General features: G+C 35.1%; 1 protein-coding gene across 3 annotated transcripts in view; it reads left to right on the top strand.

The window, feature by feature from the left end:
- CDH8 (cadherin 8) overlaps positions 1 to 14,592 on the top strand; it is a 145,466-nt gene that overhangs the window by 76,595 nt on the left and 54,279 nt on the right. For all 3 annotated transcript variants that reach the window (XM_051629598.1, XM_051629597.1, XM_051629599.1), the window contains 3 exons: positions 5,290 to 5,457; positions 9,408 to 9,595; positions 12,290 to 12,543. In XM_051629598.1, coding sequence (XP_051485558.1) covers positions 5,290 to 5,457; positions 9,408 to 9,595; positions 12,290 to 12,543 — 610 coding nt within the window. The remainder of the gene's footprint in view (positions 1 to 5,289; positions 5,458 to 9,407; positions 9,596 to 12,289; positions 12,544 to 14,592) is intronic.

Raw genomic sequence — 14,592 nt, 5'->3', positions numbered from 1 at the left:
TTACTGTGGCTAATGTATTTTATTTGAAATAAGTCTACATCTGGATGTAGTTCAGACAGCTCTTGTAATTGATCAGTTTTCTAGAAAGTTAACCAACTTTGCTAGAGACTACAGATATTTTTCTTGTCTTGCTGAAATAAAAAAAAGAACACTAAGGCATTAGAGCAAAGCAAGAGATGACAATAATTTATTAGTTTTATTGAAAGATTATTATTTTTATGAAGTATAAATTTAATTAAAAATAGTGGATTGCTATGCCTGTTATCACATCATCGAAGTACTAGCACTTTTTAAATTTTCAAGAAAGTTAGTTGTGATCTGTTCATTTTTAGGGATTTTATTATATGGATTTTCTACAGATCTCCAAGTGAACCTTTTTTACAGACTGCTAATCATCACTGAAGTCAGTGTGCTTCATGGGAATACAAAGAATGCATCTCACGACTCTCTGAAGAAATTACAAGATTGATTTTTCAGGAGTTTAGTTCCTAAATGACTGTTAGGTTTAATAAGAATCTCCACCAAGATTTAAGCGTGGAAGGAAGATGAAAGCAATTACTTAGCTCTTCCAAGATGCCGAAGGAACATCCTGAAGTATTCGAGATGAAATAGCAAGCAGTTTTCATCAAAATTTGTGAGATTAATGATATGCTTAAGAAAGGCTTTTCAGGATGAGATTCCAATTTTACATAGTGCTTGCTTGGTTTTATTCCATGTTCTCAATTATTATTATGTGTAGTTTTACAGCATTACTGTAAAGAAATCCTCTAAAAAATTGAGAGGAAAGTGAAAAGTGAAAAACATGCACTTGTTTCTGTTGTTCCTTTTGCTTCTCTTCTTTCTCTTCATCAGCTGTAGCCTCTGACACATTGCTTCTTTTCTGCAGATCTTCTTCAGTGTGAGACAGTATATATTCTTCCAAATAGGTTTTTGAAAGTAGTCCACAGGGGTGCATTTTAACTGATTCAAGTTGTGAGGCAGATTGTGCAAATTGCTCAGTGTGTGCATTTAGGACCACTGAAAAAGTAAATCCCATTCTGCAGCTGTTTTATTTGCTATTGAGCAGTGTGACACCAGTGGTTGTTTAGGAAAAGCAACTCAGCCAAACAGGGGAGGAAAAAAAAAAAAAAAGCTTCCATTATCAGGAGTGTTTTCATTATTTGAAGAAATATATTACATCTTCATTTCTTTAGCTCCCAACCCACTTTCCAGCTTTAGTCAGAGGATCCATAGTCAAATTATGATGTAGGTATCTGTTCAGTGGTTGTATTACATGCCCATTGAAAGTTTTCCCAGGAACAAGGTTGTGAAATTATTTAGAGTACATAGAGAATAAAGCCTTCTGTTAGACAATATGGAGGGAAGTGAGAATGCAGTGAGCACCCTTGCCCCCCAAAAAGATCAGGTTTATCCCCTCTCATTCTTGACAGATGTTTGTGTGATAGATTCTTAAAAACTTGAATTAATGGAAATACTACAGATTCTACAGACAGCCTTCTCTCTCTGTACTTACCTTCTCTGTTAGAAAGTGTTCCCCTAATGTTACACTGTAGTTTACATTTTAGGCCCATCATTTCTTCTCTTTTCTGCGTGGAAAAGGAGAGTAGCTCTCAGTAATTTTTACATCATTGACTGTAAAGTCTTTCCTAATACTTCCTAACTATGTAAACCAATTATTTCAAAACTAGACACACTGTTCCACGTGAAACCTTACTAATATAAGGATTATTATTATTCCACAGTTCTTCCATATAACTTACTTGCTAATATACCAGGACATTTTTGAGCATTTTTATCAGCAAAACACTGTCAACTCACATTCAGCTCATTTTGACTCCAAATTCTTCTCTGTTTCCTGAGTCATCTGCTTTATTGTAATTGTGAAGTTAATTGTTTCACCCACACAAAATACTTTTTACTTGCCAAATTGAGTTGCATCCAGCTTTTTTAGAGTATGCAATTTGTCAACATTGTTTTGAACTCTTGTTCTTCTCTTGCAATGGCTCCCAACTTCATATCATCCAAAAGGCTTGACAAATTCTTCCTGTCCTCCATCATTCAGGAAACACTGAATGATGCTAGAAGCAGAACAAACCCTATGAACCACTTCATCCATCTATCTACTTTGGCAGTAAGCCATTGATAACTCTTCTGAAAACAATCTTCCAACAAGCATCTACCTGCCTTACTTCTTCCACCTCACTTTTAAACTACTCTCTCATTTGGCACATGTCATTTTCATCCATCACAGCATGCTGACAGTGCTTATGTTTTATTCTCAATTTCTTTCTGGGTTGAATTGAGGTAGAACAGGTTGAATGCTCAACAAGTTAGTGTTCTTTGTGCTGTATGTGCATTAGTATTTGGAGAGCCTGGATTGTTTTCTAATAATAGGTTGAAAGTTTCAGTACTTCTCAAGAGCCCAGCCTGAGAACTGATGAATAAAGCAAAAGAACAAATAAATATCCTTGAAATCCTCTATGCATAACTCTTTGTCTGTCTTTGTCACATTACTCAGGGGAAGATGGAGCCTTTTATGTTTATTTATTTGGCTCAGAAGAGATACCAACACTTCTCTTTTGCTGACCTTCGTTCTGTAGATTCTGAATATAGAAATATTGGTGGTAACAGTCAGCCTGTGTAATTTGGATGTATCTGGTTCAAAAAACCTTCAGTTCCTCTTACAGTAATTCAAACAGTACACTGCTTTTTAGCTTTTTATTGTGCTTGAAACTGAAACTTGACTTTTTGACACTTAGCTTCTGGCAGATGGTTTATGGGCTGAGGCAGTATATCTTTCTACAAAAACAAACCCCAGTGTTTATGTCTCAAAAGTCAGAAACTCTAAATCTGTTTTAGGCACTTTTTAAGGTATTTAATCTTCCAGATATGTTTCAAACCATAGAGCAGGGTTAGATTTTCATACAGTAAGATAAGAAATAAAATACATTTCTAGGAAAAGTCATCACCTTATTGAAATAATTAACATGTCTCAGAGAAAACCGCAGAATGTGAAATGTGGCGTCTTACACAAGTAATCTGTAGGTTAGACTTAACTATGTAAAGTAGGTTTTAAAAAACCCAAAGAAACAAGAGAAACTCTCTGCCTAAAAAATAATAATGGAGAAAGTTACATTAGGCTTAATACAAAGCCCACTGAAGTCAGGTTTCACTGATCATTGTATCCAGCTCTATTAGTGAAAAAAATGAATGTGGACCAAATTCCGATACCCTAATTCTGCACTTGAGTCATCTCATTTATAACAATAGAATTTTTCAGAGAATGAAAGATTATCATTCCTAAATAGTAAATCAATTAATCCAAACCAGTCACAACTGACACTTGCTTTTTGAAATAAACACAATTTACTCTCCTTACCCAGACTGCTGTGGAAGAAATGTCTCTTTTCTTAAAGTATTTTCCACCTGTCACATCTGATAAATGTTTATTATTATCTTCTGGGTTTTACTGTTTCCTTATTTTAATTTTAAAAAATTAACAGAAGCATATTCTTCAACATTTTCTGGAATTACTTATTTCCACCTTCTACAGATGGTACTGAATAGTTTAATTACATGTATATTTTACTTCAAGGCTTCTCCATTGGTTTTACAAGCACTGGATTACATTGTATTTGTCAGAGGTCTGAGCACCCATCTCCTTCAAGGAGTTTAGTTGGTTAAGTTGACAAGCATAGCTGGCTGTATCCAAGCTCAGCTCCTTTGCCAGTACAAGCTGTTGTGAAGATTTGTGCAGGGCTGCCCCTCCTTTTCCTTGGGAGCTGGTTTTGGGCTGAGGCTCTACTGCCCTCCCCCAGCTGTGCTACATCTGCACTGGGCTCATATTGTCTCAGTTCTGACTCAGATCCAGACCCTACAGCTAGGTTTCCTAGCCTGGCCTCAGCCCTGCCTTGCTGCCCTGGACTTGCTGGGTGATCATCAGGCTGTGGCTCAGCCTGGTTAACTGTCTCTGCATCTGAGTGGCACACTGACTTGCAACTTTGCAGTCTGGCTCCTTCGTGGGGTCTCTGCTCCTGTCTGCCTTGTTTCCACTCTGCTCTTAACTCACCTTTCACTGCAGTGCAGTTGTTCTTGCTGCTCCTAATCCCACTCACCACGTTGGGATAAAAAAAAATCACTGATTAGGTATCCATTTCCTTGGGAACAAGAGATTACTCTGGCTTGGCAGTTGCAGATGTAAGGTAGGGGTTTCATTTTCATCCAGAATTATATTTATAAAATATGTAAGATGACAACCCAAGCTATTTTATGGAAGTCTTTTACAAAATGGTAGGTTGCGAGACTGGTACTACGTAGTATTTGGTAGTTTATGTAGCAAGCATATTGCTTTATTCTAAATACCTTACATCCCCTTGCACTTAGCTTAGTCTTGTTCTAAGCCAAGAAAAAAAGCTCTGGTCAGATTCTTAGTATTACAATATTAAAGAGAAATAGAGTCTAAAATCTACTACAATGCATCTCTATTAATGGTAAGACCAGGAACTCTGTTTATTCACCATGAAAACATGAATAGATAATCTCAGCATTTCACCCAGAATTTCTAAGAAGTGTATTTAATAGAAACTGCTCCATGTGAAAGAAAAAGAACTGTTTGAAGCCTCCACAGCTATGCTGCTACCAATAGAGAAATCAAAGCTAACAGATCTGCAATAAGTATTGATTGACACCTAAAAACTCCTTACAATACTGAAAAAAGAACAGGTTAAGAAAAAAAATAGTGTGAGAGCTAATGAATGTGTGATCAGGCCCAGTAACAGGTCCACGTCCAGGGCCTCCTACAAGCTCCCAAGCACTGTGGCTTAGGGGAACCACTGCACTGGTGGATTCAATTCCCCTTGGCACTCGTTTTTAAAATACTTGAAACAATCTGACAGATATGGTTAACAGTGTTTACAGATTAAGTTTAGTACATGGTTGTCTTTGTTTGTGAATTTTGTGCTGAAATGATGGATTTCTGTGGGAGGTAGGACAGAAACCAAGAAGTTTACCAGGAAAATAAATGTAAAAATTAATATTTATTGCAGGTATGATTAGTTCTTGGACTTTAGGCCACAATTTCAATGCACTTTTAATTAAATCAAGGTAGGTGACCTCTAATACACTTTTTTGAAAATCTCGAATTCTTCTTTATCCTTGGTACTAACAGGAGAATTAACTGGATCTTTAGCAGTTCCATTTTTATACCAATATTTACATCTATCCATTAAAATAGCTGCAACACTGAATTTGGGTCTGTACCTGACTTTTTTTTCCCTCCCATTATCATAGCTATAATTAAAACAGCTCTTCCCAACATGGATAGAGAAGCCAAAGAAGAATACTTTGTGGTCATCCAAGCAAAGGACATGGGAGGACATATGGGTGGACTCTCTGGAACTACAACAGTGACAATTACACTCACTGATGTTAATGACAATCCTCCTAAGTTTGCACAGAGTAAGTGCCATTATATGTATGTGTTCTCCTATATAAGAAAGTAATGCAGTGGGGTTTTTTAAATTATTTTTTCAAGTTGTTTGGGGTTTTTTTTAATCATTGTATTGCTTGGGTTTGTAATGTAATTTAAAAATATGTAGCTGCTACTAGAGGAAGATCAATAGTCTTCTGCCTGATTAAGAGCTTAGGAAAGAGGGAGTTAGGTCCACAAGTGTACACATATTCTGTCCTCCTTGTTATCCCTCTTACATCCACACAAAAGGGCTTGAGGACTTTTTTCTTATATTTATATTCTTTCAGGGCAGTTATTTCTAAGTACTAGTTTTAGTTGCTGATATATGTGCTTCCATCTCATGCAGACAAGTGAAACTACCAGTAAAAGACATAAATAAATGATAAAAGGAAAAAAAATAAAATTTAAAATAAAAGTTTTACTAATTAGGTAATAGTGAAGAAAACAAAGAAGATAAGTCTGAGTCTATATAATTGTTGATCTTTAATTCAAAATCCATATTTACTTTTGTGGCTCCAATGGGTAGGTTGCTGGGCTAGGTTAAAATGATCTGGCATCCTGCTGAGATACTCTGCAAACTTTGTAGTCTATTTCAAAGATTAAGAAAAAAAACCACAAAACCAAAAACAAACAGGGAAGAGCAGAATTACTGGACCGACTTTATTTTGAACAGGTGAAATCTAATGCAGTATTATAAACTTATCTTTTTATCCAGCTTGTTCTGAAAAATGAAAGTTGCAAGGTATTAAGAGTCTGATTTGGGCTTGGATAATGTACACATCTAGAATTTGTATCATTATTACTTTAATAGAGGCATGTTTTTCTAACAAGTACTTATGCACCCAATGTAAAATTAATTAGTTTCCCCGTACGCATGACTTGAAGTCTGCTTTGGCCCTGTTCTGAAGACACAAAGAGTTAAATTAGTTTGTCCTAGTACTCAGCACATGATAAATTACTCTCCTATAGTCTAGAAAATGCATACAGAGATAGAGACAGAGCAAAAATATAAAATAACTAAGCAGAGGTAAAAGCTTATTTGCACGATATATATTTTATTACCTCATCTTAGAGGTTTTTAACAAATAAACCCTGTGTGCAAAAGAAAAGTTTTTCTCTCATTACAAAATAAGAAATGCATAGGTTTTTCCTACGCCACATTGCACTGCTTGCACTTGTGCAGTGGTGTTTTCCAACATGTGATCATTTTCCTAATAATGTAAACATCTATAGATGATACTCTTGGCTGAACTGTATCACTGGGAAGCAGAGGGACCTTTCTTTCGTAAGTACAATGTACTGTAGCTCCAACTCTTTGCTATAGATACAGTTTTGCTGGCTTACATGGCTTTTCTATAGTATCAACACTTTCTGTCTCCAAAAGCCTTTGCCTGCCAGTATGAAAAAAGCTGATCAGAAATTCAGCAACACAACTGGTGCTGATTGGTACATTTGGTGGTCTCAGCAGCGATCACAGGAGTGAATGCTTGTGGAGGTGAAACTGTCCTATTCCTGTGCCATTTACTCATGTCTGTTCTCCTGTAGTTTGGATAAACCAACTGGATAGCATGAGGAAGGCTTCATCACAGATCCCTGAAATATATTTTGTATGTGGAAAATGTAGAACAGATTTACTTCAACAAAGAGAGAGCTGCTGGTTTTGAAGCTGTTATAGCTAGTGCATTCCAGTGCAGAATTCAAACTACCGTTCAGGAATAACCACCCTATTAGAACACTGACCATTATGCAACTTCATTAGAAAATACCTGCATGTCTTATAACATTGTATTTTATATATATTGCATTTAAGAGGATGAGCCATCGTAAATACTATAATTGGATATTTTACAAATTCTGCCTTTTAAAATTAAGCGTTCATAGCATGCTGCCTAGCATTAGAGACTAGTCATGACTCTGGCCTTATACAAGGGCTGATCAAGCCTTCAACTTTTTTTTACACCAATGTAGCACAGTTTGCATTTGCCTGGAAGAGAAAATAAGAAAGGATCAAACTTACAATAGAGTCTAACCAGAAGGAAATAGAAATTCATAAGATGTAATACATGCTGCTTTCACAATAAATTATAATGAACTCAGAAAGCAATACATTTTATTGGTTTATTGTTTCCAGGCAGGACAGAAATGTATGTTTATGGTTTGATTTCAGAGTGTTAGCCTCCTGGGTTTTAGAAATGAAAAAGATGAACTTTCACTTTCTGCGATCTCTTTGAAATAATTTTAGAGGCATTTTATAAGTCACAGAAGTTTTTTAACCTGGCAGTTTACCATAGGATTGTACTGAGATCTGTGCACTGCTGTGAACAGCAAGGCTTTTCAAAAGTGCCTAAAGTGTGGTTTTGGTCAGCTTTGCACTATGACATCTTGATAGGACAAGTCATAATTCTTGAGAGTAATTTGTCTAAAACAGTCAGCTGCAACATAATATTTTTAACACTATTTCATAGACTATCTTAATAAATCTGAGATAAAAATATCAACTTAAAAATGTAATCAACTGTGTCTGAAGATTCAAACCACGAAGTGAGGACAGCAGTATAGATTATGAACACATGATTTAGTTTTCTGAGGCACTTGATTGCTTTGGCTTTTTATTGTTTGTGAGCCATTATGAATATACTTGAGGAATCTTGATGATCTCCAAATTATCTCTAATAATTTACCCTAGAAATATTTTTTTTAAAATCAACATATTTCACTTTGGGACAGACTGCATGTGTAGCTAATATATGCATTTGTGAGTTTCTCACAGCTACCTTCTTACTTTCAACTGTTGCTACTGTAGTCAGCCTACAAACAGTTAAAGCAACAACTCTAGAACATTTTGTTTTAGCAAACTACTAGCTGCACATTACAGTAAAAATCACACGTTGTCTTAGAACAACTGTGAGGACAGAAAAGAACAAGTCCAGAACACTTTGTCAAAAACTATTTTTATGGTCTCATCTGCTAACCTTGAATTCCCTTTGACTATTTTAATTACTAAGTAACACTGCAGTTGATTAGATCATGTATTAACTCTAGCTTCAATAAGTGTAAATTACCAAGAGCTAAAAAAAGGCACTTCATAAAGAATTATTGCTGCAAAGTATGCATGTCTCTTCTGTTTTTCAGAGTACTTTTAAAGAACTATGAGATATAATAGTAAAATATGTATTTTGTTTTTTCTCTTAATAAATACTTACATAAAATAATGTGTTAAAAGTTCTGAATAGGTTTTTGATGCTTCTTAAGTCAGAAGGTTTGAAGCAAGTATTACAAAAAATAAAATGCTGATAATTTGAATAGCACTTTCTAGTGGATTTTAGTCTAACCCTACAAATAAATAGTAAATACACCAATGATTGCTATGAAAAGTTATTATTTCCTTGTAAACACAAATTTTGGGGTTTCCTTGAATGCTTAATTAGTTTCTTACAACAAAAGGGAGGTGGAGGGGCTTAAAAAAATCAAATAAAAGATTTTAAAAAGTAGTAATGCTCGAAAACTGTATAAGGGATATTTGAAGTATTAGACCAGTTTTCTATAGATTAGAAGCCAGTTTCATAGGTGAATTCTATTAAAAAAAATATAAATTACTACATGTATGTAAATGAAATGGTAAGTTCAAGAGTGTCTGCAGTAGAGAATATTGCATACTTCCAGTGTTGAAAGTATCTTAAAATTTGTTTACCAACACTGAGCATCCCTGCAAGGAAGAAGGAGGGTACTTCTGTAATGAAAATATTGCCATACAGTAAACTAAATATCCCTTTATAAGGAACATGTTTTGCTGCTTTCAGTAAATAACTTGGGTAGATATAGCTTGTATCAGTTACACATCTCAAGAGTTTGCATTGGGGAAGTATAAACAAATGAAGAGCACACAAGGGATACTGAAATCAGGTGTAATGTTTAGTCTTTTCCTCTTATTTGTAAGGTCTGTATCACTTCTCAGTAATGGAAGATGTTGCTCTTGGTGAACCAATAGGAAGGGTGAAAGCAAATGACCTGGATATTGGAGAAAATGCTAAATCATCCTATGATATTACTGAAGGAGATGGAATGGATATATTTGAAATTACTACAGATGCCCAAACTCAGGACGGCATTATTAGAGTGAGAAAGGTAAATGATATCTCTGTTAAAAAAAAAAAAAAAAAAAAAAATGTTTCTTGTACATACAGCTGCCCAGCCAGACTGTGCTCTGTGAGAAGATGCTGGATTTCTAAGAATTCTTTTATCTATGAATGAGATGTCAAGCCAGTACAGTAGTGAAAAAGATATATTAGCCACATCCCACAAAATCGCCATTGAGGTGACAACTGGGGTATCAATGGAAGTATTTCCTGTGCTAAGCCTGTATTTATCTTATCTGGGCTTCCACACAGTCAAATCATGCATGTTTTGCTTCCCTGGATCCAAAGAAGAAGAGTAGATTTTAATTTGCTTTGTTGGTGGTATAAACTTCCATTAAATCTTGGTTGAGTCTTCATCAAATACCTTTTCTCTACTATTTGATTTGCTGTATAGCTGGTCAAATACTGTTCAGAGAAAAAAAAATCAAATCATAGCATATTTAAATTACCTGGTGTGTGAGAGGTTTAATCTTCCACCTTCTCTCATGTTGAACTCTTTGCTCAATGAGTAATGATTCTAGTGAAGATTATCAAGGTTGTCATTACTGTTTCGCTTCAGAAGTGCCAAATTTGGGGCCTAAATAAGGCTACAACTTTGTTACCTTTTCTATGCTTGTACAGTCTTGATGTATGCAAGCTGAGGTATTTGCATGTACAAAGCAGGACCACCCACAGAAATATGGGGAGAGACAGCATCTCTAGAATAAAACTTGGCTAGTAAATTCAAAGGAACATTAATAGCAGACTTAGTTTTCATTATTTTCTGAGGAAGGAGAAGAGAGCTGATTCTCAAGCTGTGTCTGAAAAATGATGTTAATATAATTTTTAACATTGGCATAGAGGGTTTTGAATATGTAGCATAGTATCTTTGTTGTTTTGTGTTTTTTTTTAAAACATAAAAATAAAAAAAAATGAAAACATGACATTCCAGTAAAAAAAAGAAGGATCTGGTGAGTACAGGTAATTAATATTCAGCTTGTACCTGTAATTAAAGAGGTCAGGCAAGGTACCTATCAAAAGTTTATATTTTCTGTTTCTCAGTAAGTACATCAGCATTGTAGATGCATAATAAAATGATGGACATTTATCTAAATTTAGATCTGTTTTCCTAAAGAGAAAATTATGATATAGATCCCTGATCTTCCTTCCTGTTATTTATTGTGTGCTGTGGTCTCTTTTGTAAATGAAGGCAATTAGCCTTTTGCCCCAGTTCCCTTGACGTTGGTTCATAACTGAGTCTCTAACATATTGTTGTTCCATATATTCATTTTGACAGCAATAATAATTTTGGTTCTACTACAGTAGATGATGGATGGAGGGTACCATTCACCAACAGATTTTCTCCAGCATAAATTCATGGGCTTTAGACAATGCAGAATAAATTTTATATGTAATATTCTGATTCACTGTAACTAAATGTGTTGGGGTGCTGTCATTTCTGTAAAGCATATGAAAAGCAACTGAAAAAATTATATAGGATTGGCAAATTGTGAATATGCTGATTTATAAATCAGCATTCATAATTACAAAAGGTTATTAATTTAAGAGCTGCCAGAGATGCGGGGTTTTCTCCTGTTTACTAGAAACTGTGAAAAAGAGCAAATCCCATTAGAGCTTGATTCATACCTGGAAAAAATCAACAGAATTTTAAACTATACATATTGAAGGCTCTGACAGACTTCCTGAAGGTCCTTATTTGTGCTCTTGCTGGTACTTGCATTGCAGATTCAGAGTTTCTAGGTCCTTTGCTTTTTATCCCAGGGACATTGTAATGCAAATCTTAATATCTTTCCAGTGCTTGGCAATTTTCATCTTTGAGATTTGAATCATTGTGAGACACAAGAGAATTATATAGTGAGTAAGTGATGTGCTTCAAGACACAAATTTGAATCTCCTATAATGAAAAATTACAATATTCAGAAGTGTCACCGATTTGGTTTTACTTGGTATTTCATTCCTTTAAATTCACTGTGTTTTCATCCTTTATGTTTTAATATGGAACTGTAAAACACTAAAAACAATGGTGACATGGTGGGTATATTGATAGAACAGAGTAATTGGTTTTGTGTTTCTCTTTCTGAAAATAAAATAAGATAGAGAAACAGGAAATGCTGCAGTTTTAAGAAATTTCTGAGAGATGTCTACCACATTTACTCCTGTAAACAGAATTGCAGAGTTACCTGAAGGACAATAATTTTGAAGCCTCATATGATTAGCTCCACGTTTTTGCAGATAATGTCTCTCATGTCCAACAAGTAATAATTGCTACTTTTTGACATTTCTCAGATTATTCTGGAAGTAATAAAATATTTATTCTTTTCTTATCTCCAACTAGCAAAGCACTCATTAAGTGCATGATTAGTCTGCAAGTCATGTCATCACCAAACAATTTGTCGTATTATATTTGGTATGTAATTGTAATGGTATCATTCATGAGAGAGAAAATTTTGGTAAATTTCTTGTGAAAAGCAAGAAAACTAAGAGTCTTTGTTTTCTCTGAAAAACATATATCAATATATGCCTAGAAAACTGGCAGGTCAGATTTCTCAGAGTGGGAAGTGATTGCATTAAAACTCACTGAATGTGCTTAAATGCACATAACTTTCATCCATCAGCATTATATTAATTTGTTCTTTCTCTGTAGCTATTAGTAAAAGACATTTATCTTTGTCATTCTGAACAGCCACTGGACTTTGAGACCAAAAAATCCTATACACTGAAGGTAGAAGCAGCCAACATTTATATTGATCCTCGCTTCATCAGTGGAGGACCATTCAAGGATACAGCAACAGTAAAAATTGTAGTAGAGGATGCTGATGAGCCACCAGTCTTTTCATCACCTACTTACCTGCTGGAAGTGCATGAAAATGCTGCTATTAACTCTGTGATTGGCCAGGTGACTGCCCACGACCCTGATGTGTCTTCCAGTCCCATAAGGTAGTGCTGCTGTAAAGTTCTCTTTGAAAAAACTGCTGGCAGAATTCTGAGTAGATTTTCCCATAGATTGTATGACACTCTTGTACTCATGCCACTATTTCTATGAAAATACTTGTATAGGATCTGTTTTATGATGTTTGTTATTATTTCAGATCATTTTTGGAATCACAGAAATGTTCCTTGCTAGTCTTATGAAACAGTAGGAATGTAATGAAAAGAAGAAATAGGGTGTATGAGGTCAGAGGGGTTTGAATCATCAGTGTGTATCTCTCCAGTTACTTTAAATGATCAGCTTCTGGCTGCATGAACAAGGCTGTATTTGTTCCATGTAGTTGTAAGGTTGTCAAAACATAATTTGTATTCCTTTGGCTAAACCTGTTACTGGTTTAAAGATAGAAAGTCAGAGATTATTATACCCATATGACTTTTGCATGCTCAGTTTACAGTATTTTCCCTATTTGATCAAACTTGAACAAAATTTGTTTTTTCCAGTTTGATCAGATCAATGTTTCCTCTCTCATTTTGATAAGCACACATCTTCCCCTCCCTTTTGTAATGGATAGTATGGTATGATGCAAGTGTTACCAAAACACATGTTGCTGTGTATAGTACTGCCTGCTGAAAGCATTCTGAAAACACCAAAGCATCCAATTCACCTCAGAGGTATATTTGGAGAGAGTCTAGTTAATAATAATCATCCCTGTACATTACTGCCTCTAGGGAACTGAGGCTACACAGTCTTCAGCATCGTGAGGATGATGCTGCTTGTTATAATCTATCACCCAAGACAATTTTCTAATCATCATCATGTGCATCAGGTTTGTCACAGAGCCAAACTTTAAACCTTTATTTATGGAGCCCACATGTTGCCTATCATATTTTAATATATTCAAAATTAGAAATTCAGAATTTCCAACATGTTTCAATGTATTAGAACTTATGTATGAGGATGTTGGAGAGTATGTTAGAGTCTCTCAATTTCTAAATCATCCTTTCAAAACTAGCTAAACAGCATTAACTATCACACATCTCTATACAAATTAAGGGATTTATATATATTCTACTGCAGCACACAACCCAGATAGGGTTAATAGACACCAAATTAATTTTCTTACCAGAGAAGCTCTCAGGATGATCAAAGATGGTAATCTGGTCATAGAAAGGGGAAATAAATGAGGGTAATTGCCCAGATTAGAAAAATGTCACATGAACAGAAAAAACGCTGCTATAGAGTGCAGACTTTGATCTATCACAGTTTAAGCATTGGCTCCACCCCTAATTATTTTCCTGCTGTCCACTGGCATCTGTTAAAAATGGGCTTGCACTGCTGCTAGAAAGACAGGATCTTTTGAAAGGTGTATGAGACCAGACATGGTGGTAGCAAGTTGGCTTTGGTCCCTTTACTGCAGCTCAATAGCAATTTCTCTGTCAATATAACCTTAGTTCCTTCCCTCTTCCCTGGTCTGGCTTGTGCTTGGCGTGGTCCTGTGCTCCTCTGCCTCTTGATTGTGTCCCCTTCTTATCTCAGCCTGGCTTCGTCTCTGCTTCAGTTTACTTTGGCTATTTTTCCAGTTTTGTTCTGTTTCCCTAGAATTCTTTTCTAGACCTGCCCCAAACTCCTAATAATTTAGACCAGCTACAAGCCTACCTATGTCCTAAAATTGAGCCTCTTTATTCTGTCCATGTTTGAAAACTTGAGGTGAGTAAAATATTTACTTATTTCCATTTTTTCCACTCTATTTTCAAGCTTTCAAAAGCAAAATATTGTATATGTGCAACTGAATTAGAATGTTACTGCTTATCAAGTAATACAGAAACAATTGATATACATTAAACAGAATTGGCCAAAATTAATTACATTTAAACAAAAAAGGTAATTCACTAGTGTGAGTTTTATCTTATTTTTAAAATGTTATCTGTGGTACTTTAAAATATTTAATTTTTCTATGGTATTGGCTTGATAGCTAGTTAAGGAATATGCAGAGCTTAGTTTTCCATGCAACTAATTTTTTTTTTTTTTCTTATTTGCTTCTCTGATTGATTTGGTTT

The sequence above is a fragment of the Apus apus genome, chromosome 11 (genome assembly GCF_020740795.1).
Source record: "Apus apus isolate bApuApu2 chromosome 11, bApuApu2.pri.cur, whole genome shotgun sequence".
Lineage (NCBI taxonomy): Eukaryota > Metazoa > Chordata > Aves > Apodiformes > Apodidae > Apus > Apus apus.
The sequence above is the reverse complement of the archived record's forward strand: the minus strand, read 5'-3'. Positions and strand labels throughout refer to the sequence as shown.